Source organism: Procambarus clarkii, chromosome 66 (assembly GCF_040958095.1).
Source record: "Procambarus clarkii isolate CNS0578487 chromosome 66, FALCON_Pclarkii_2.0, whole genome shotgun sequence".
NCBI classification, from domain to species: Eukaryota; Metazoa; Arthropoda; class Malacostraca; order Decapoda; family Cambaridae; genus Procambarus; species Procambarus clarkii.
In genome coordinates this window covers 29,317,844-29,342,693 of record NC_091215.1, presented here as the reverse complement: position 1 = coordinate 29,342,693, position 24,850 = coordinate 29,317,844, and the positions used below count along the sequence as shown (strand labels likewise).

The following is a 24,850-nucleotide window of genomic DNA, read 5'->3' as shown; positions in this document are numbered from 1 at the left end:
GTCTTACTAAAGCTCAGACGAGAACCAGTTGGCTGCACAGTTAACCTCAGGTCTAAGCTACTCACCTGACAGCTCTCCTGAACTTGTGTCTGTGCAGGAATGGTTCATATTACTAATTTTCTTCTCATTCTCTTTCATTTATACAGCTGTTTTCATGATTCCTGCTCTCAAGGAGTTGGCCTCCCTGGGACTCTGAGGTCATCCTTGAAAAGGCTGCAGTGTGAGTATTGTGAGGTCAACCTTAAAAAAGGCTGCAGTGTGAGTATTTTAAGGTCATCCTTGTCCATCTATGAATTAATAGCAACTAAAATATTATGAATTTCAAGCATAATATTTTAAATATTAATTTTAGTTTTGAAACTACATGTCAATTCAACCTATCCTCCTAATAAGAGCATCGCATTTTGACGCATACTTTACCTAAGGCCAAGAAACGTCGTACTAGAAAATGGAAGCGGCTCGCGAAAGTGACGTACTGTCCCGTTTTCTGTTTTGGGTCCTCTGTTAGGTTAGGATAAGGTCACTTTAGTACGACAGTTTCATGACGTTGGGAAACCTTAAGAGGACAGGCTGCCCTGCGAGCCACAGTGGCCACTTTCCGTGAAGAAGATGCTCAAGGGAGCCTGTAGGACTTCTAGGGACACATTTTACTGAAGTTGTACATGTCTTCCCTTCATGCCTCCCTTATATTATTTCGCATGATTCTTATCCCTACTGACCTCCCTATTTTGTCCTCAGGTCCCCCCTGATTCTTATCCAAGGGACTCCTCAATCTACCCACAGCACCCGATTTATTCCATCCACATTAGTTGACATAAATCCTTCCTCTGGCCATCCTCATTTATTCACAGGACTACTATATTAAGATGCAGACGATGAGTCACAATAACGTGGCTGAAGACATGACGACCAAACCACTCGCCAGAAGTTGAAGAAATGATGACGTTTTGGTCTGTTCTGGACCATTATCAAGGCACATGTCTTGATAATGGTTCAGCATAGAAACATATGACTCGATAGTGGTCCAGAACAGACCGAAATGCTGTCATTTCTTCATCTTCTGGTGTGTGGTTTGGTCATCTATGTGCAGGTGCAGGACACCTGGAAGCATTATTATTATTATTATTATTATTATTATTATTATTATTATTATTATTATTTTTATTATAATTATTATTACCTGCTACCGTACTCGTTGCGTTCATCACCTTGCCCATTGAAATCCTTGTGATTTTTCCTCATAACTCCTTATAACTTCCCCCACAGGCCCTTAGGTAGCCAAGGATAGGGTGCATTCAGTTACACATGTGTTAGGGGAATCTAAACTGCTCTGTTACATTAGTGCCACAGACTTTGTAAATGGTGAAAATATATCTACTCTGAAGGTGCCTCAGATTGGCAATAACATTTGTTGAGTTTATAATTTATCATTTACCATTTTTTACAAGTTTTGGTTTTTACCATTATAAATACCCAAAACTTGTAAACAAATATAACTCATTGTACTGTCTTGAAAATAAATAAATGCTGCATATTGTTTTCATTAACAAGTATCTGATAGCTGTAACATTTGGGTGAGAACTGTGTTGAACGATTCTACTCCGCAGGTGGTGTACAGTTATTTACGCAGGAGATGTGTTCCTAATTTTCCTTTGTAAGTTGATCATTCGGTAATCTGAGCACATTTCAAAATACACAATGCTATAAATGTGATTACCAAAGCCTAAAAATTGGATATACAGTACTTAAAAAATTTAAGTGTTGTATCAATAAGGTTAAATACAGTACTGTAATCACTAGTTTCCATTTACCTTGAATGCTGGAGTAGTCTTGAGTAGCGAATTTGAAAAATTATTGATGAAAGAGAGGTTTAATTAGTAGAGGATGAAGTGTACAATCTCTGATGGCGTGGTGGTAGCACCCTTGCCCACCACAGGCAATTTCATCTGGATTAGAGTCGAGGTTAGAGAAGACTGATTGGGTGCAAATCCTTAACTGTACACTCCTGTTCACCCAGCAGTAACCGGAGACCTGGTTGGTTAATGATTATTGGGTCATTTTCCAGGAAAGGGAAAGGGGTAATGCTTAACATGAGATATGGGACGGGAAAACGTCTTGAGTCTAGTAACACAAATCAGAAGTCGTCTACTTTTCTACTCACCTACATAAGGAAAAAGTAGATGGTAACAACTTTGGGTTTTACATGTCAGAAATAATAACACTTTACACTTTGGTTATTGTGGTTGAATTTATTGGTGCTGAATCCTTTACAGTGTTGTAAAGTTCTATCTTTGTTCTCATACCCTCCCTCTCTCACTCCCCCACATACAAAAAACAAACACAATCCCTTCCAGATTTTTTAGCTTTCTATATTTAAACTTGTATTTTTTTTTACTGGAAACAATACAACATATATTAATAATATTTGTTTCTTACCTTTTGGGGCAAGAAGAAAGTCAAGCTAACCAAAGTCCCAAGGTCAACGACTTACTTCCCCAGGATGAAGTCCAGAAATAACCCAGCTACCAGGATCCTATTTACTGCTAGGTGAATAGAGGCAGAAGGTGTAAAGAACTGCACCCAAATTGTGCTGACCACTGTGCTACAGGTCACCTGTATAAGCAAAAATAAATACAATAGTGAATGAAAAGTGCTGAACTCAAAATGAATACGAGCCATAGAATTCTGTTTTAAGTTCTGTATGCTCAATGGCTTTCCAACAACATCAATTCCTCTAAAATATTATAGGAATATTAGAGGAACCCTGAGTCTATTACGGAAAATTGTTATAAACTTATTTTTATCAATACTGTAATAAAACCTTTTGCCATTCATACCATCCTTTTTCCCATGCTCTATGGGTAAATTTTACTGAGCAAAATGTTAATTTCAACCCCTTTTATGATGAATATCTACCAGGAGTGAATTACTACTAGATACTCTACTGATGATTCAGGGAAAGTTTAAAGTCTCAACTTTAAGTTAGTAACTAATGAAATCCTTATTGTGAGCATTCTGGCCTAGTTGCTAGTTTATTTGTAATGGGTTTCCAGAGTTCTTCCACTCCTCAATCCCAGCCTGGATAAGGCTGTTGCTTGCTTGCCCATAGAAATAACATCACATGAGACCAGAAGACATGGCAGGATGTGCAGAATACCCCCGTTGAAAAACAGAGGTGCAACAGGTACTCTGAGAGAGAACTCTATCAACATCAGAGGCCCGAGACTGTTCAACACGCTTCCACTACACATAAGGGGCATAACTGGCCGACCCCTCGCAGTGTTCAAGAGAGAACTGGATAAGCACCTCCAAAGGATACCTGATCAACCAGGCTGTGACTCATACGTCAGGCTTCGAGCAGCCGCGTCCAACAGCCTGGTTGATCAGTCCGGCAACCAGGAGGCCTGGTCGATGACCGGGCTGCGGGGACGCTAAGCCCCGGAAGCACCTCAAGGTAACCTCAAGGTAAGGTAGACCTACATATACATTACAACCCAGTTGATCTTGCCCTTAATCCAGGAACTTGCCTATTTGCCTTTCAGAAGAATTTACTCATTCCACAAATATTTTTTTTTGAATTGGTGGAAGGAGGTTCAAGACCTGTGGACCTCTGATGTTTATAGTGTTCACTAATTGTGGGTATGGCTCCTCTACTCTTCCTTGTACCTATTCTGCATTTCCTATCATTTGTTCCATTGAATTTTTTTATTGAGCACATTTAGACCTGCCCTATAAGTGTCTTCCATGTACTGTTTATATATTAGGTGATACCTCTCTTGTCTCTTTTTTTTTCACAATACATTTTAATTTAAGTGTTTTACCATGTCTATGCATGTAGTTTATGGTCTATATTCCTTCTGTTTCAGAAATCTCTCATGACTTGAAAAGGAAGGCAAACACAGGAAAGTGTTCAACAATTCAATGCAGGAAAGAGAACACTTTTCAATGCATCAAGGTTCTCATTTTCTTGGTTGATGTTAAGTTTTCCTTGTTATGTTCACTAAGAGTTAGGTCATTCTCTATCATTATTACTAGACCCTTTACATATTATTTTTGCTCTATGAGATCTGATTGTTTCTTGTATCTTGTATCTCTTAAGTTTTCTTTATTACTTTTTTTGCATATTTATACGACTGGAGTATATCATTATTAAATATCATGTTTTCCAGTGACCAGTTAAAGAGTTTATTGAAATTTATTTGTAAATTTTTTTGTGTCAACTTCATTCTAAAATGGTATTCTCTGCAAGGAATGACTCAAAGCTGGAATATGTATTTTTTCTATTTCTGCTAAAAGGCTGAGAAAGTAGCAGAGCAAGGACAGTGCCTTTGGGTACAGAGCTTTTCATGGAGGTTGGGCAAGAGTTCGTTTGGTTTACTGTTCCTTTTGTGAACAGTTTGTCAGGAAACTTTGCCTGTTATTCTTTGGACTGCCTTGTATGGGCTATCACTCCATGGTCACATTTATCAAATACCTCTGCAACATCAGTGAATACATCTGAATTTATTGTTTTTCTAATGCTTCCATGATTTTGACAAAGTGGTTGAGTAATTACAAAAGACAATCATCCTACTCCAAATCTATGATGACTAGGATTGTGTGGTTTTCTCCATAAAACTAGATATTTGACTCTTAATTACCCCTCTCAAAACCATTATAATGTAATACCTTATCTTGAGGTGCTTCCGGGGCTTAGCGTCCCTGCGGCTCGGTCATGGACCAGGCCTCCAACTACCAACTAACTACCTAGGTGAAGTTACAGGATGAAAGCTATGCTTGTTGTGTCCCGTCTTCCCAGTACTCTTTGTCATATAACGCTTTGAAACTACTGATGGTTTTGACCTTCACCACCTTCTCACTTAGTTTGTTCCAACTGTCTACCACTCTGATTGTAAAAGAAAATTGTCTATTTTTTTTCAGCATCTCCGTTTTCTTAGCTTGAATCTGTGTTCTCTTGTTCATAAAGTTGCTAGTTTCAGGAATTTATCTTTATCAATTTGGTTTATTCCTGTTAGTATCTTCGAAGTGGTTATCATATCAGCTCTCTTCTATCTTCTAGTTTTGGCATGTTTAATGTCTCCAGTCTCTCCTCATAACTCTTTGTTTTTCAGTTCCAGAAGCCATTTATGCTGCTGCACTTTTCCAATTTATTTGTGTGCTTCTTGAGATTTGGGCACCATACAACTGCTGCATATTCCAGTTTTGGTCTCATCAAAGTCATGAACAGTTTCTTTAGTATTTCACCATCCAAATAATTAAAAGCAAGTCTGAAGTTAGAAAGCGACACATACACTCCTCTCACTATGTTCTTTGTATGTTCGTCTGGTGACAGCCTACTATTCAAAACCACCCCTAGGTCTTGTTCTTTATTAGTTATGTAATTCCTTTCCACCTAATTTGTAAGTTGTATGTGGTCTATTTTATCTGAGTCCACATTCCATAACATGGCATTTATTCACAATTAATGCCATTTGCCACATGACACTCCAAGCACTTATTTTTATCTAGATCAATTTGAAGGGCATTACAATCATCTGCGTCTCCTATCTTCCCCAGTATCTTACCATCATATGCAAACATGTCCATTTAATTCTGTATTCCTTCTTGTAGATCGTTTATGTAGACGATGAACATTACTGGTGCAAGAACTGAATCCTGTGGCACTCCGATAGTGACACTCCTCCAGTCAGATACATTGTCTCTGATTACTGCCCTCATCTGTGTGTGATATTAGTGGCACAAGTGGGGCTATGTCTGCTAAATTTAGTGCCCTGGTATTTTGCCTGTATCAAAACTTTTCTCCATATTACAATGAGAGCACATGCTACTAGTACTTTGGCATTCTTTATATAGAGTTCCAATTTCCTTTTTAAAATCTGCTGTGTTCATTATAATATATACAGTATATGGTATTATTTGAATTGTGGATACCAGTATTGTTCATGAAGAAACTGACACGATCTTAAACATTCATGTTGCCTGTCAAGGTACTAAACAGAGCATCATACTGTTCTTTCATGATTTCACAAATATCTTTATCGTTTGTGAATCAACTTTCTCTTGTAAATATAGGGCCAATACTGTGGAAACATTTTAATTCTGCTTAAGTGAAAAAGTATTGTATTTTGGAATTTTTCCTATCTCATATACCCAGTGAGCATAATATTCAAGCGAAACACTAATTCAGCGTTGAATATAACATTACACTTGGATATTGTTCGCACTGGGAATAGACTCTTGGAGGTTTCTTGTTTGAAAAAAATTTGAAGAGCCTATAGGGTATGCGCAGTGTCTTGGGTAGACCCCTGGCTGCCTGCTTAGACAGCAACTGAGAGGCTTCTTTCAGATAATATAATTGTACATACAGTATTCATATTTTTGTTTATATTAAAACTATTATTATACAGTATATCATTTGTGTATCAGTTTATTCAGAAATGCATTTTTGCTGTTTCTTGGAAAAGAGCAATAATTTTTCTTGAAAATGTGCAAAATCTAGCAAAACCCAAATGCAGCAGAATTTCAAATGCAAAGGTAGGGTTCAGTATGAATCTGTTTCAGGAGAAGCGCAGTGCATCTACTGAAGACATTTTCTGTAAATATTGCTCTCCTTGTATCTGAGGTGTGATACAACACGACACATTCATCAGCCTTTATTATTGTACATAATTTGGGCAACATAGCAGTGTACAAAATTTTCCTTCAACTAAAAGAATAAAACACATTTTGTTTTTTAAAAAATTCCTCACTAATGATTTCCATATTTCTAATATCAGATGTCACGATGAAAGCCAATTTTCTTTTATATCATTTATAGAATATACTGTATATACAAAACTACAACATATATCAAATCATTGCACCTTTAGTGTAATATACATCTGAGTAGGGTAATAAAATACTCTGGACCTATACAATGATACACATGTGAAAGTGGATCCATGCAAAGTATGAAAACCACATAGTAAGAGAGACAGATGTGGTATGGTAGTTCTGCCAGCACACTTCGTAAGTATTTGACTCTGCGTACATTTCACTGCAGAGACAACATTCATCACCCCATGGGGATGTGGTAACCAATGCAACATCGCTGTTGTTAACAGTTAGTCAAAAGCAAAGATAAAGAGTTGCAGGGGAAAGGGGAAGGAGGAAGGTTTAACAGACCACTACCGTACCATTCTGATGAAGCTAGAAAAGGTGTGTCCTGAAGTTAAAGGGAATTAGACCATCACAGTGCCAACCAATGCAAAATCTACTACTTCACATGTCATTCACATGTCAATAACTTTAAAAATAAATATGTTTTATAGCAAGTTCCATATTGAAAAATGTTAAAACAAATGTCAAATACCAAGAGATGTGATGAAGGCAGCAAAAAGTTGAGAACATATTGAAAATGTGAGGCAGCATGAAGAACGTGTGACTGGGTCGGTCGGGTGGGAAAGGAAGATGCAGAGGAGAGGGAGACAACCATTATATACAGTACAACCCTTCAGGCGTGGAATCACCGCAGTCAAACCAACTCACTTGAGTTACAATATCGTTACTATGTAAGACTATGATAGAAGAAAAGTGTTAGGGGGTCATCATTCTAATCATGAACATGGGAACCCATGCTAATTCTTGTTAGAATCGTCATACAAAATCTGCGCTACCATCTACCCATCCCAGACAATACACATCATTTATTAAAACCAAATGTCTCATGTATTTATGCATGTGTGTGTGTATGTGTGCACATGTATGTGGGCATATGTGCATGTGTGTGCCCTATATACACACACACATGCATGCACACACACACACCCACGCACAAACACATACCTTTATTTCTATTTTTGATTACAAAATACCTATTCTATTTTAAACAAGCTTTGCCCATAAGATAGTGAGAAATTGTGAAATATCAGCATTATGCTGTACAGTGTTACACCACTACCAATGTTTTAATTTCTTTATGCCATATAACACCACAGTTGATATACCGCACCCCATCACATCCACTCCATAAACACAAGGGGAAAATGGGAGCGGTTCTCAGCCCAGCTCATCTCTCCACGTGATCCAGTGTTAGATTAGCAATGAATTCCGGACCATGCTGACCATGTTCAGTAGCTGTATAGCTTAGCTTAGGCTGTACTCTACACAGTATGTCAACTTTCTGCATGACCATATGCTCACTGTTGGTCTTCAGTAATGAGTTGCAAATCAGTCATTCACTACCAAAACTAACCTAACCTCATCTGAGCAAGACTGCAATTTCAACATACACAAGAATTTGCTTTATTCTGCAAGGATGATGCTCATCTCCACATACATAAAAAGAAAAGAGCTTAAGAATTTGGGTTTATCTAAATGAGATCATGTAAGAAAATAAAAGAAATCCCTCATCGCTGAACTAAGACATTAACCCAACTTGCTAGTCAAAAGGAATTCCTAGTCCCAAGTCCTAGAACACATGAAGAATAATAAAATTGCAGTATCCACTGTATGTATCATAATATTCCTGAATGATGAAAATGATTAAGATTAAATGTACATTAGGACCTAATTATTAAATTTATTATATACTGTACTGTGTATGCATGTATGTATGTGTGTATGTATATATGTATATATAATCTTATTGTTCACATCATGTGAGCATTTCAGGCAATTATTTCCTTACAAAATTAATTATGTGATAATGACCATTTTTCAGTGAGAATGAACATGACCAGCATTGGTTTATACACAGAAAGGAACTATATTATATGGTTAAAGTGCAGCATCATGAGCAAATGGCCTATTGAGAATTTTATATGCAGAATCGTTCATATTCCCAAAACCTTGACAATGGGGTGGTACCTATAATACCTCTACGATGTCAGTAAATTGTAAATACAAAATTTGGTGTATGAGATCAGAGAAACCCCAGAATATTATGAAGCATAGGAATAGTCTGCAGCTGCATTGTTTTAGTGGTCTATTCTTTGTAAGTTTAGCAAGCAGCTTCAAAAGTTGAATTGTTAGTATGATAAAGAGCGCTGACATCAACCGGGTTCACAATAGTTAACAAGCGATTTCCACAACTAAATGTTTTCATCATCCTTATAATAAATACTTGAGTTTTCCTGGGAGCTTGAGTTTATTTAGATTTACTCATAAATCACTGTAGACAATAGTTTTGTAGGTGATAGTAAATTTGGTCCTTTGTATCACATCTTTTGTAGCCATGAGCATTTTCTTGACTGTAAACTTAAAACTTAATTAGGCTCATGCTTTTCTGGCAGTATTACTATTCTACTACCTGAGCACTGCAAACTCTATACAATTACTTTAAAGATAAAACTATACACCTCAAAGTCACCTTCTGATATATAACCTCGACATGTTTTACACAAGGATGAAACAAAGTTTGGTTATCAACCAAATAAAAAAAAATACACTGATATCTTTTGACAAGCTAATGTGTTGTACTTTATATTATCTGTAAATACTACAGGTTAACTTGTCAAGCTAATCAGCTTGCCAACTAATAAGACAAAAAGTATTTAGTGACGTAGTTGTTACTGCATGACAAAAGCCTGGACGTAAGTATTTCCTCTTGATCAAAACCTAAGAAGGAACATTTCATACAGAGATTAATCAGAGTTCAATGATTCAATGAACACAATATTATCTGAAATTTTTCATGTAGTTTGTTTGAAATAAAATAATAAATCAAATACTGTACTGGCATATCTGACAGTATTTCATCTGGAAATATTCTGATATTTTTTTCACTTCTCAGGACACTTACAAAACACAATCACAAACCATCACCTCGTTGATAGTTAAATATATCAGAAATTAAGAGTTGAATCACTTTGTTTGTCTTAATAAGCTAAACGTTCTATACACACTCTCAAGTTCCTTCTTCATCAAACAAATGTTTGATACTCAACAATCAGTATACTTCATAAAAATGCATCAGACATCCTCAAAATTAAAATATACTTCTCACTTCAATCATAAGTGAAGCAAGCACAGTAAAATATCACCAGTTCTTCCACCATCATAACTGAGGTCAAGATGCACACAGTCCTTCCGTGCAACAACAGAGAGAGTGAATAAGAGACAGGTCGTCGTCCCCTCCCCAGAGTGCGGGGTCAGCGTCCACACACACACGACACTTCCCAACTGGCACAATGAACAGTAATGGCACATAGGCATTTTCTTTTTCTTATTTTCTTTTTTTTTTCCTTTTTTTCTTTTTTTCTTTTTTTTTTATTTTTTTTTTTTTACAAATGTGCATAGCCTCAATCATATGGATGCTCAGGGCACGAGCGATTCACCTGCAACACAATAGAAAAATATAGCCTTTTGAACCAGAGGAGCAATAAATCAATTAGTCCTCAAAATATAGTGTCTGTAGCTATACAATAAACACTACTTAATTAAAATTATACTGTACAGGATATGGGAAATCTAGCTCAAGCATATATAAATAATTCCAAAATTCTCTAATTTACCTCTAATACTTGAGCAAATAATGCAACGCTACTTTAAAGCAGAGACTGAAGCATTAGAAAAATAGAATTTAATTCCTAAAAGGGAAGTGAAGGTACAAAAGACAAGCCCTTCATCTATTTAATAAATAATCCTGCAACAGCTAATTGATAACAGTTTGTCATATTGCACAGGATATCATTCATGCTGATCTGCTATGCGTGTTAGTGACTTTATAAGAATGTACTATTCAACCACCAACATACGTACTTTAATAACTCCATTGTAACTATTTGTATATGAATAAATCAAATAAACTAACCAATCAGTAACTATTATATTTGCCAACATAATCATCATACACAAAGTCTATTAAGCATTAATTAATGTCCCGTTAAGCAAAATACCACGAGGCTACTAATATATATGTGTATATGACTTAAAAGTCACAGTGTATGTAATGTTGTCGAATCCCTTCACTTCAGGAATGAATTGAGTTAAATGACACTTACAGCACTGCTTCAAGGAATGTGACATCTTAAAATATTAACTATAGCATCCTCGTCATTATCTGAGATGAAGGAACATAGACCATAAAGTTAATCAAATCAAAACGTGTGAAGAGTTAGGAGGTCAAGAGTGACACTGTACTTGATCATCGGGCATCAAAACAAAGTCTTGGTTCATGAATATTACACACACTCATAAAATCCATGAACTCACCCTTGTACACTTCCAAAATTTTTGGTTAAAATAAATTCATAAACATGCTAATTAGTCTTCTCTGAGCTCACATAGTGCTCTCTGCAATGTTATTTTTAACAGAATCCAATTTCAAGAACTACTTCACACATTTTAACGCTCTTGACTTATTGCTAATTACTGTATATATATATATAGTAGTATGCCGATTTAAAAACGGCATTAATCTCTGGGTAGAAGCCTGAAAATTATTATGTTTGATTAAATACAATCAATAAGCAAAGAATAAGTCATAATAATGTGGCTGAAACAAATAACCAAACCCACACATGTGAAGTGAAAGAGACGACATTTCAGAGTAATGTTCATTCTCTTTTTCGAGAATGAACACAAGTTTCCAAAAAGCCCCAGTGATTGAATGGTTGATGAACTTAATTGAACTAGAAACATCCACTCCTTATTAGGTGTTATCTTGAGGTTATCTTGAGATGATTTCGGGGCTTTTAGTGTCCCTGCGGCCCGGTCCTCAACCAGGCCTCCAACCCCAGGAAGCAGCCCGTGACAGCTGCCTAACACCCAGGTACTGTACCTATTTTACTGCTAGGTAACAGGGGCATAGGATGAAAGAAACTCTGCCCATTGTTTCTCACCAGCGCCTAGGATCGAACCCAGGACCACAGGATCACAAGTCCAGCGTGCTGTCCACTCGGCCGACTGGCTCCCTTGGTGTTCAAGAAGCTGTAGCCAGGACATTCTAGATTGCTGCTTCCAATATCTAACTAGTGGCATACATATTTAGCTTGAGGAATACTGTACATTCACGATGAGAAAATATCGAGGCTGAACGATGGGATCAAACGAACATCCCTCAACTCCTTAAGCACATGTACTACCTGTGGAGCTCAGGGACGCTGATTTGATCCCATCGTGCGGCCTCAATATTTTCTCACAGATTCATCGCATTCTTGCGAGTTAATTGCGTGTATCTAAGGTGTTCGTTGCTCCAGTTCAATATACTGTTTGTCAAGTGTATGCACATGTAGTTCAGCTATACCACAAGCGAACATAAATTGCACACATTTGTAGCTTACTATATCTTAAATTTATTGACTGTATTAGTGTTTAGTTGGAGAGCTATAATTGAACAACAACAACAACAACAACAACTACTACTACTTTTACTACGGCTACTACTTTTACAACTACTTTTACTATTACTACTACTTTTACAACTACTTTTACTATTACTACTACTTTTACTACTACTGTACTTTTACTACTACTTCTACTTTTACTACTACTTCTACTACTACTTTTACTACTACAGTACTACTTTTACTACTACAGTACTACTTTTACTACTGCTACTACTTTTACTACTACTACTACTTTTACTACTGCTACTACTTTTACTACTACTACTACTTTTACTACTGCTACTACTTTTACTACTACTACTTTTACTACTACTACAACAACAACATGTATGTGATAGCTGGAGTTTCATAAATACAGTACAGTACTGTATATCAATTAACTGGGAGCTTGTGGTTCCCAGGCAATATAATAAGCGACTCCAATGAGACTTTACGAGCCACTGTACACCAGGTCACCTCAACACTATTAGGAAACAAGTGTGAACCCTTGCTATCTACGAGGTACAGTATTGCTTCAGGTAATTCCCCGTTGGCTCCCAAAAGAGCAAGTAATGTGGAGAGAATAACTGACAGTTGCAGAGAATGTCACAATAATATGCTGAAAATTAGACACACACACAAGCCACACATATGAGAAGAAAGGAAAGTGATAAAGTTTCAGTCTCTACTGAACTGGTGTCATAAAAGTCTAGGATGGACCAAATCGTTGCTTAGTGATTCTCCCTGATAACTTGTTGACAAATTTCTGATGTCAAATCAGTTTCTGGAACCTCCATTTATATTTCATTACTAACCATACCTTTGAAATCTATTAAATTCTTCCTGTTTAAGATAGATCATATTATTAGTGCAGAAATATCAAAGACAAGACCAGTTGGCAATGCCTATTGTATATAATCATACACGTGATTAGAATCCAGAAGAAGCCTTCTGGTGCACTTGGCAGACCAACTATTGTATTGGGCTGGTTTGTGTCTATCTAGTGATTTGCAGTACCAACTCAGTACTAAGAGTAGTGTTAGATCCCAATAAAGTTTAAAGTGAATTAAGTTGTATAATTATATCAGCACCAGCTTGACACTGCCAACCAACCAATTAACACAGTCTGCTTTTTTTTAACTTACCTGGAACCACTCATCAATACATGTTTTGTGGTAGATACAAAGACAAGGTAGTCGAGCAATGGTATCTCCCTGGCAGAGATCCTCCAGGCAGATGACACACTCTCCCTTGTCCTCCGTTAACACATCCTCTGTAAAGAGATATTCATCAATATATTCTCATTTGACAAAACCTTGACAATATCCATTTGATAAATTACATCTTTAGAACATCCTTTAATCCAGTATAATACTGCAGATATACTCTAATGCCTAAATTATAAACTTGTGTAATAATTTTGCAGCCATATTATTCCACTGCAGGCGATGAGTCACAATAACGTGGCTGAAGTATGTTGACCAGACCACACACTAGAAGTTGAAGGGACGACGACGTTTCGGTCCGTCCTGGACCATTCTCAAGTCGATTGAGAACGTCGAAACGTCGTCGTCCCTTCAACTTCTAGTGTGTGGTCTGGTCAACATATTATTCCACTGTTGGATGAAGCCCATGACAAGAGTGTTGCTCAATAAAACGGTGAGGAAGTCAACCAAACTTCTGTCTAGCCAAGTTTGAGGCTGTCTCTAATTGGTAACCCAGCCAACTACTATCCAGACCCAGCTACATCTATGTCATCTGCTCTACTTCACCAGTGGCTATTGGCCAATGCTGTAATGTAATCATGCAAAGAGGCCAGACGACCCCCTTTCCATCAAGTATAAGAAATGTAGATATTTCCTGGCAAATACAAGTTTTCCAGTAGAAAAACTACAGTATTTCAATGCAGATTGACAGATATATACAGTAACTGGTATTTTCCTGCATACTGACATCATAACTGAATACTTGCCAACAGATATGATAAGGCCAGTAGGCGGAGCATAAAGAGCTAAATGTGACTTTCCTGTAGCAACTGATATGTAAGTACCTCCCTGCTTGAGCATGTCTGTGAGTGGAACATTTTCCCAAACATAGTTATTTTTTATACTTGAGCATTTATTTGTTATTAGGTACTGTATCTACAAACACCTGTATGCTGAATGATCACAAAAAAACAGATCACGTAAAAACCATGTGGTTTAGTTATATATAAGAATCCACTTAAAAGGAGAAAAATTATAATATTTTAATATTTTTATTATTTAATATTTTTGGGGGTGTGTAATGGATTAATTCAAATTACATTATTTCTTCTGGGAAAATTCGTTTCAATTTTCGAACCATCTCTGGGAACGGATTAAATTTGAAAACAAAGGTACCATTGTAATTGTATATTCACCAGTGGCACTCACCATTGTAACTGATGCGTGGTTTCGTGAGGCAGATAACTAAATGGCACTCCAGGTCATCAGGCAGCACAAGTTTGGAGCAGATGGGGCACTTAAAACCTGCAACCCAAAAAATAAAACACATTAACATTTAGCTAATATAATTTCAAATATATGAATTAAAATATAGATGGTTCATGAACATAAGAACAAGAGAACATGGAAGAAGGCCTTCTTCCAGGGCTTCTGCAGTTTTGTGATAGAGTATTGTAACACAGACATTGCCACACTTATATACAGTAATGTATCACAAACATTGCCATACATATATCTAGTATTGTAACACAAACATTGCCACACTTACATACAGTAGTGTATCACAAACATTGCCACACTTACATACAGTAGTGTATCACAAACATTGCCACACTTGTATATAGTACTGTTAACACAAACATTGCCACACTTGTATATAGTACTGTTAACACAAACATTGCCACACTTATATACAGTAGTGTATCACAAACATTGCCACACTTATATACAGTACAGAATCACAAACATTGCCACACTTATATACAGTACAGAATCACAAACATTGCCACACTTATATACAGTACAGAATCACAAACATTGCTATACTTATATACAGTAGTGTACAGTATCACAAACATTGCCACACTTGTATATAGTACTGTTAACACAAACATTGCCATACTTATATACGATAGTGTAACACAAACATTGCCACCTTATATATAGTATTGTAACACAAACATTGCCACACTTATATATATTACTGTTAACACAAACATTGCCACACTTATATACAATACTGTAACACAAACATTGCCACACTTATACAGTATATAGTATTGTAACACAAACATTGCCACACTTATATATATTACTGTTAACACAAACATTGCCACACTTATATACAGTACTGTAACACAAACATTGAAATGTTTCTCTGAACATGATATAAATGTATTATAAATACTGTACAGGAATACAGATATACAGGTATTTAAATGTTCATATTTGTTCTATTTATATACAAAATAATGTGTTTTATGCTACACTGTTTTCATTAAAATATTAATTCTAAAGTGGTCATTTGAACATACGATAATTATTTTTAATGTGAATTAATATAAAAATGTGCCTAAGCATTTACAGTTAAAAGTTGCTCAATAATTCTGGAAAATTAGGCAATAGGGAAGAAGCATATACACACAATATTTTTTCATAATATGTTTACTAATATGGTCTAATTACAGTACTGTATTTAAAGATCCAGTACAGCAGTTATGGTAGGCATCTAGTAATCAGTGATTTTAAATATTCCTTGCAGCTGCAGAAGAGAAAAAAGCCATGCCAAGCCCTAATGCAAGCCTGATACTATGTTGCCCAATACATGGGATACAGACAACTGCGTATGTGACAATGCTGAGGCCCTTGAATGGTGATTCCGATATAAAACAATGCAAGATTACGTAGAACACAGATTGAGCAGTGCTCGACTATAATGATCAAAACGTATCACAATATTGACAATACAAATTGCCAATCTTAGATCATTATTATACAGTATTTACATGAAAACAGGATGATAAATGTGTATAAGATTAAAATATGCCTAATTTATATTACTGTACTGTAAAATTCTAAATGCCTCGTGTTGCTCGTGCTGGAGCAACCCGTCATCTTAAAAATAACGTCACTTTTGGCTCATATGCGCGATATGGCTAAATTTGGACGTAATTTGAAATGAAATCGACTCACAAAAGTGATGTTCTGTTCCGTTTTCTATTTGAGTCGGCCGGCCTACGCGCAGAGGTTATAAGAGGACACTTTAAATTAACGTTTTTCATAACGTTTTGAAACTTTATGAGAATTTCCTGCCCACCTAACCTATCAGAGGACCCTTAACTTACTGTTGTTGAAAAAAAAATCCCAAATTTATTTTCATATTTTTTTTATTTTCAAATTACGTCCAAATTCGGCCATACGGGCAATCGGCCAAAAGCGACGTTCTTTTTAAGAGGACAGGTTGGCTGGAGAGCATTTATTCTAGTGCTCAGTACTTAAATTAGGTCTAATTAGGCATGAATTTCAGTATCAAACTTGCACTATATAACGGTGGTGGTACACACATCATGCATAATTGTAAGGGAAGGCTATTGCAGGACATTATGTATAGACAGTATCAAATGTTTGGTGAGCATGTTTAATGAAGGGTTTGCTGTGTTGCTGATAACAAGTTACCCATTATGTAAGCTTCAGAGTTTTGGTGGAAAGCAAGTATAAGACTATAAATAAAGGAGAAATACTGTACTGTTCTAAATAATGACAATAGAGTACAATAATATTGAAACATTCATCACAGCAATGCTCTTTTTGTCCTAAAGTGTTCAACTCTAATTTCCTTAAAATAAACACAAAACAAAATTGCCATAATTTTACAACAAATTTAACCAAAGCAATGATTGAAACTTATGTCAAGAGAACATATGGTATGAACATGATACAACTTTGAACAAAATGAACAAATACTAAGTATCAAGACAATATATAATTGAATTATTTTAGGCACACTAGTACTGTATAATAAAACTGTCCAATAAAACTCCAAAGACTACACAATTTATAAACTCTCAAAGGAACCAACCAATGACTGCAATAGTTGAGACATGCATAAGAGAAATATTTGGCTAAAGGAGAAAGGTGAATCACTTTGCTGATATTTTTTTAACGATATTCAAGACAATTAGTTCTAGATTCCTGTAAGGAAAATGACTTCTCTGAGAAGCCTCAGTCTTCACCTCAAAGCTTCATTTCTCAAATCAATGCATTATTAAAAACAATAAGAATCTAAGTAAAAAATTAATTGATAACTTAATAAACCTGCCTTAGTTTTCATACTGCTTTCATGGGAGAAAAGCACTCAACATTCAAAATTTGTGGTCACTTAATCCTTCCAGCCAACATTAACAGAGCCTTCATCTCTAACTTAAGCATGAAACAAGAGCATTACCGAGTGTAAAAAAATCTAAAGACCAAAAGCGCGAGACCTGGTGTTCTTAATGATTCAATAACTAAATATTTAGAGGATGTTGTCTATGAATATGAATGAAATGTATAGTTTGTGTGTCTGAATAACCACTGTGGAACTGAGATTCTTATGAAAAAATTATGTTATTTTAATATTCTTTCCAAACCTAAATGGGAATTTAGTTCTTTGGTTCATAAGGCTTCCAAGATGCAGGATGTGGGGTGAGAGGTGTTTTGTCCATGTTGATCTCCAGAATAAGCTAGTGTATTTGTGAGGTGTACCGTAAGTGTAGATGAGAGAGGCGAGATGTGGTGGAGGGGGGGGCAGGTGGAGGGCCTGTGAGAGCAAGAGTAGGGGTGGTGTACCCTCCACATCTGCTGCCCGCCCAGCCCGCGCTTCGCCACGTCCACTAGCTGAATGGCTGCTGACACCAGTTGTGTGAGTTCGAGAATGGTGGTGGCGGCGAGGGGAAGGGGGCGTGGCTGTGGCAGGTCGCACCAGCAGGTAACGTGCACCGGCACTCTCCGAAGACTGATGCTGCTGCTGATGTTGCTGATGATGGTGATGACGACTGCGACCAGGTGAACCACTGATGATGCGATGAGAGGTTCCACTGGACGGAGGTGTGGGTGGAGGGTCAGCTACACGGGGTGTGGGAGTGTGGGCGGGGTGTGGATCCGTGGGGCGGGAAGGTACACAGGTCCCCAGCAAGACACCCATCCCCCGCCAACATGACGCCATCACCGTCGTATCCTCCACCTCTCCTCCAGACGTGGGATCCCACCCACTCGTTGTGCTTGAAACATTGTGAGTTGATGGACGTGGTGTTGGTGTTGTTACGTCAGATTGTATATGGTTGTGGGCACCTCTAGCCCACCAAATGGTTGATCTGCAGTTCGTAATATTTGCAGAGGCCAACAAATTGTGCCCATATATCAATGACTCGGCCACAAAAAGAAATTTTACCTTCTTTAGAATTAGAACAAAACTGTGGATTTTCTGAGAGGTACATTAATCTATTTGGTCACAACTCCAGAAATATTACACCAAAAGATTGTTCGGGATAAAGAACAGTACTGTATATATATTTTCTCTCATTTTCCACAGAAGTTAAATGTTTTGTTTATAAAATATTTTAGTTACATACTTTAGAAACTTCTTAAAAGTATTTTTGAGGAAAGGCACTTCAGATCTGTAGAATAATTTAGCTATACACAAACATCTGCAACATGTTCTCAATTTCAAATGTGTACACACTACAATTTCAAAAATGTGAAAAGTTAAATGTAAAAAAAAAAACCTTTATTAATTACAATACTGATGACAAAAACTCTCAAAATCAAAGAACATAGCTAACACCTAGTATGATTGTAGTGTAAGTACTATGATTCATTATAACTGGGTAGCCTTCCCCAATCAAGCACCTGAAGTGCACTCTAAAGCCACCACCTCCACAAAGAAACATAATGGGTGTCTTCTAGGCAGTATGAAACCCGGACCTCACACCACAGCCAGAAAGCGGAAGAGGACCTGTGAAACACGGTCCTGGTTTTGCAACAGATTTTGATACAAGTCCTGCTTCAGCCACATTCGAAGAATGATGAAACATTAGGCACCTGCACAGGAAGCAACAAAAACCATACCATGAACTAGGACCAGAAAACAGACCCGGATGGGAGCGGAAGCAGTGTCCATACAAAGCAAGAATCCTCCAGGGAACTAAAAACCAAAGAGGGGTCAAAGGGTAACCATGGGCCCTTCTCTGGAAACCCCAATGTCCCATGACATTTCTAGCAGCAGTAGCAGCAGGAGAACCAGGGAGGAAGACTACATCTGCTTCAAAGCCTGCAACTTCAACAGAAAATAGACAGGGTTAACCAGGGAAGTCCAGGAACCCGGAGGAAAGAAAATCCAGAGGCTCAACCTATAAGATATGGAAAAGAAGCATGAAAAGTAGGTCCAGGAAACCAACCTCAAGCCAAGGTTGGTGAAAATGCAGCTGTTCTCAAACACACATCAAATGTAACATGATACAGATGGAATTTAGTGAATGCAACAGAATTATGTGGGTGAAGAAGTATGAAATGCACAATGCAAACATAAACTGGGGTGAAATGGGTGTAAAATGATCTAGATGTAGAAACAGTGGTGCGCTTGATGAACAGTTAACGAATGTTGACGAGAAAGGTGATGCCAGCAGGCGTGCAGCTTGAAACAGCTAAGCAGCATCAACTGATGAAAGAAAATGAGACGCCAAGTTAACTGAAGTCATTTGAGGCAGAAGAAGAAGAAGAGTAAGCTAAACACACTAAAATCCGTATAAGAAAAACAGTGGGTGATCACTGTAGACAGGGGTTGCAAAAGCCTACATCGAAATTGGTAACAGATGGTGTTCCATTAACCTCTCCTTGTAGCTTAGTTCTCTTAAATCAGGTATATACAAGTTTTGCTACAAATGTCCATCCCAACTCTAATATTAGCCTCACACACACACACTACATTGTTTTAAAAAGTTTATATTTAGTTTTTTGTATTTCCGTGCTAACTTGTGTAGTCACTACAGCCAACAACCAAACGGGCTGTAGTGAATACGTTAGCCCGTGGACCTCTCCAAGCAACAAACAGCCTGTTGGACCAAGCTCTCAAGTCCAGCCTGGCCCTGGGCCGGGCTTAGGGAGTAGAACAACTCCCAGAACCCCCATCAAGGTATGATCAAGGTAAGGTAAGGTATATTTGCTAGGTCCCCCACATCCTGCAGATGCTACCCCTGTTTATATGTTCCTCTGGCGGTAGAGCTCAAATCATACCCACTCCCAAATATTTGTCCCCTTTCCAAGTCCTGTATTCTTTCCTTCCAAGCCTTTACGTTATTATGTAGATACCTGTACATACTCTCTCCCTTCTCCTTTCCTCCATCTTCTTCCCCCACACTTCTTGTTGATGGTGTAGCTGCAGTGGCAGGCCACAAAAGATATAGCAACAGACAAATATGAAGAAAAAAAAAAAAGACTCCGACATGTTGTCTTGAATTTCAACAAAGGAAAACGAATTAACAAAACCAGGAGGAGCGCCCACACGAGCCACGCCATGACTTTTGTAGTGTGGGGAGAGGGGAGGTGGGGTGTGGGGGAGAGGGGAGGTGGGGTGTGGGGGAGAGAGGGTGTGGGGGAGAGAGGGTGTGGGGGAGAGGGGGAGGTGGGGTGTGGGGGAGAGAGGGTGTGGGGGAGAGGGGGAGGTGGGGAAAGGGGGTGTTGGAAGAAGGGGAGGTGGGGAGGGGGTAGGATGGGGGGAGGGGGAGGAGGAAAGTGGGAGGGGAGGAGGAGAGGAGGGGGAGATGGGGGTGGGGGGAAGGGGTGGGGAAAGAGGGGAGGAAGGAGAGAGGAGGGGGGGAGTGGGGAAGGTGAGGAGAGAGGGAGGTGAGAAGGAAGGTGGGTTGTGGGAAAGTGGTGAGGGAGAAAGTATTATTGAAGGAAAATGGGAGAAGGGGGATGAAAGGGAGCCGAGGAAAGGTTGACCGGGAAGGGGGGGGGGGAATGAGGGGATGTGAGAGGAGAGAAGAATTGAAGTAAATAAACACTGCACGAGAGGGAGGCAAGAGTTATTTACACAAAAAGTTCACTTTCCTCACTTCAGTTTCAAGGTCCGTCTCCCTGGAGCCAAGTGCTCATTCGCCCTCAAGATGATAATCACCCCCCCCCCCGCATTTCCACGTCTACACACAACCCACACACTTATTCTCCTATGCCTCCAACCAACCCACGCCCCCACATAACCATTCCACACGGACTCTCCCATGCCTGAATTGGATCTGTATGGGGTTCTGAGAGTTCTTCTGCTCCCCAAGCCCGGTCTGGGGCCAGACTTGACTTGTGAGAGCTTGGTCCAACAAGCTGTTGCTCGGAGCGGTCAACAGGCTGTTGCTTGAAGTGGTCAGCTGGTCCACATATCCACTACAGCCCAGTTAGTCAGGCACTTCTTCCAGAAAACAATCCAGTTTTTTCTTGAGGACTTCAAGTATTGTCCTACACAACCCAAGCCTCACTACTACACACGCTCGCTCGCTCTTTATATTTTATATATATATTATATATATGGGCTGTTTCGTCTCTGGTGGGGAGCTTAACACAGGTACTGGTTCAACTCTGGTGGGGAGCTTAACACAGGTACTGGTTCAACTCTGGTGGGGAGCTTAACACAGGTACTGGTTCAACTCTGGTGGGGAGCTTAACACAGGTACTGGTTCAACTCTGGTGGGGAGCTTAACACAGGTACTGGTTCAACTCTGGTGGGGAGCTTAACACAGGTACTGGTTCAACTCTGGTGGGGAGTTTTAAGCATTCCACAGGGTGCACACCACAACAGTGACATTTCCATTCTTCAGTTATTTGTAAGCGTACTTCCTGTCTCTGTGGTTGGCTAAGCCTGACTGGTGCGCACGAAACTTCCTCAATTGTAACCTGTTTGAACCGACTCGTAGCTGGTTGATGGGTTATACTATGCTGCAGATGTCGACAACGTTTTATCCGACACGTCGTTTTATCTGATATGTTGTTTTATTCGAGACGACATTTCCTGATATTCGTATATAATTTGGTAGCCAATGATCAATAAAATGATGGCCATGACATTTAATTGCTTGCATCGACCGCAAACAGTAGTGATCGATGGAACGGAGCCTCGTGGTTGCCTAGGTGTGTGGCGTCTCATCTGAGAAAAGTGTTATGATACATACTCCGAGGCAACAGTAAGTGTATGTCTGGCTCACACACACACACACACACACACACACACACACACACACACACACACACACACACACACACACACACACACAAAGTGCGGGAGTTTGCAGCCATGTGTGGTCTGAATCCCAGATATATTATTACCTATTTAACTGAATCTATTGATTTCTATTTACCTATTGTACTGTATCAATCTATTGAATTGTCTTATACAACAATTGCTATATTATTTATTATACAGTACATATAATTGCATTATCATTGGTGTGTGTGATGTGTGCATTATGGGCTTCGACCACTTCCTGGTATTGGAGGATGAATACACCGAGCTATGTTTAGGACTATAGTATAGTTGCTGGTTGATCAGTATACTATTGTGGTTGGCCTTAATAACCCTCTCGAGGTTGACAGGCCTTACTAGTCCCTAAGAGTGTGATAGGCCTTAATAATCCTCCAGAGATTGATAGGTCTTAATAACCACCCAGAGGTTGATAGGTCTTAATAACCACCCAGAGGTTGATAGGTCTTAATAAGCTTCCAGAGGTTGATAGGTCTTAATAACCACCCAGAGGTTGATAGGTCTTAATAACCACCCAGAGGTTGATAGGTCTTAATAAGCTTCCAGAGGTTGATAGGTCTTAATAACCACCCAGAGGTTGATAGGTCTTAATAAGCTTCCAGAGGTTGATAGGTCTTAATAACCCTCCAGAAGTTGATAGGTCATAATAACTCTCCAGAGACTGATAGGCCTTAATAAACCCGCAGAGGTTAAAAGGCATTAATAATTCTTGAGAGGCTGATAGGCCTAAAGCCCAATACCAAACCAGTGATTGGGATTACGGGTGCCAACATACCCACGGTGAGGGCTGAGAGGCACTATAGTGCCTGACTGTGTATGTGTGAGAAAGAGGTCTGCGGTCTGCCTTGATGGTGTGGAAGACGACTGACGATGAAAGAATGATTTTTGTCTAAAACCTCGGGATGGTGAAGTACATAGTTCACCGTAGAGTGTCCGTCATTGAGGTAACTGCCCAGAGTCTATTACAGATACGAAGGGGGAACTGTGAAACAGGAAGAGTAGAGGGATAAAGTGGAACAGTAAGAGTGGAACAGGAGGTTTGGAGACGAAATAGTAATGGAAGAGGCACCATGGAGGGATAGTCTTTTGGATGTAGGTTATCTTGATGTTATCCTGAGATGATTTCGGGGCTTCAGTGTCCCCGCGGCCCGGTCCTCGACCAGGCCTACACCCCCAGGAAGCAGCCCGTGACAGCTGACTAACACCCAAGTACCTATTTTACTGCTAGGTAACAGGGGGCATAGGGTGAAAGAAACTCTGCCCATTGTTTCTCGCCGGCGCCTGGGATCGAACCCGAGACCACAGGATCACAAGTCCAGCGTGCTGTCCGCTCGGCCGACCGGCTCCCAGGTGGGAAAGGAGGGTGGGGGGTGAGGGGGGAGAACTGGAGGCGTATCGATTAATAAATGATTCCTCTGGCACAATAACACATCAGCGAACATTGAGGTTAATCTTTGTTGGCTCGACCTCTCACTAGGACGGGTGACACACTCCAGGACGGGTGAGACACTCCAAGACGGGTGACACACTCCAGGACGGGTGAGACACTCCAGGACGGGTGAGACACTCCAGGACGGGTGAGACACTCCAGGACGGGTGAGACACTCCAGGACGGGTGAGACATTCCAGCGCCCTCTACAAGAGAGAACACTAACTGCTTCTTCTTCACACACTAACCGCTTAACAACAACACTAACTGCTCAGTATTCTATTGGCTGATGGTGTTCAGCCACTTGGACCCTCAGGGATCGAACGCCCACCATGAAAGAGGGGAAACCATCGCTCTACACACCGAACAGGACGTTGTCCCGCGAGGGTAATGCTCCCCGAGACGGTGGAGGGAGTGTTGGGGGGGGGGGGATTAATGGTCGTTGAATCTGCATAAGTGAGTGAGATAGTGGTGATAACGGTGGGTGGTAGGGAGTGGTTAGCAGTGGGAGGTGATGGTAGGTAGGGAGGCGATGGTAGGATATCTGGTAGCTATACCAGGTATCAACCAGGTATCTTTCCTTTCATGACTACGAGTAGGGAGGTTCAGTTCTACCTGCCCCGTCTACCCGCCTCTACCTCCACGCCCCGGGGAGCCGGTCGGCCGAGCGGACAGCACGCTGGACTTGTGATCCTGTGGTCCCGGGTTCGATCCCAGGCTCCGGCGAGAAACAATGGGCAGAGTTTCTTTCACCCTATGCCCCCTGTTACCTAGCAGTAAAAATAGGTACCTGGGTGTTAGTCAGCTGTCGCGGGCTGCTTCCTGGGGGTGGAGGCCTGGTCGA

At 39.4% G+C, this 24,850-nt stretch overlaps 1 protein-coding gene across 7 annotated transcripts in view; it reads right to left on the bottom strand.

The window, feature by feature from the left end:
* Positions 1–6,638: 6,638 nt before the first annotated feature.
* Positions 6,639–24,850, bottom strand: part of LOC123769184 (E3 ubiquitin-protein ligase ZNRF1) — a 114,209-nt gene continuing 95,997 nt past the window's right edge. For 4 of the 7 annotated variants that reach the window (XM_045760198.2, XM_069310013.1, XM_045760199.2 and 1 more), the window contains 3 exons: positions 14,723–14,818; positions 13,454–13,581; positions 6,639–10,316 (listed from right to left, as the gene is read on the bottom strand). In XM_045760198.2, coding sequence (XP_045616154.1) covers positions 10,281–10,316; positions 13,454–13,581; positions 14,723–14,818 — 260 coding nt within the window. In that variant the 3' untranslated portion in view covers positions 6,639–10,280. Of the gene's footprint in view, positions 10,317–13,453; positions 13,582–14,722; positions 14,819–18,037; positions 18,952–24,850 lie in introns of those variants that run through there. The other 3 variants (XM_045760196.2, XM_069310014.1, XM_045760197.2) reach the window with 3 other exon arrangements.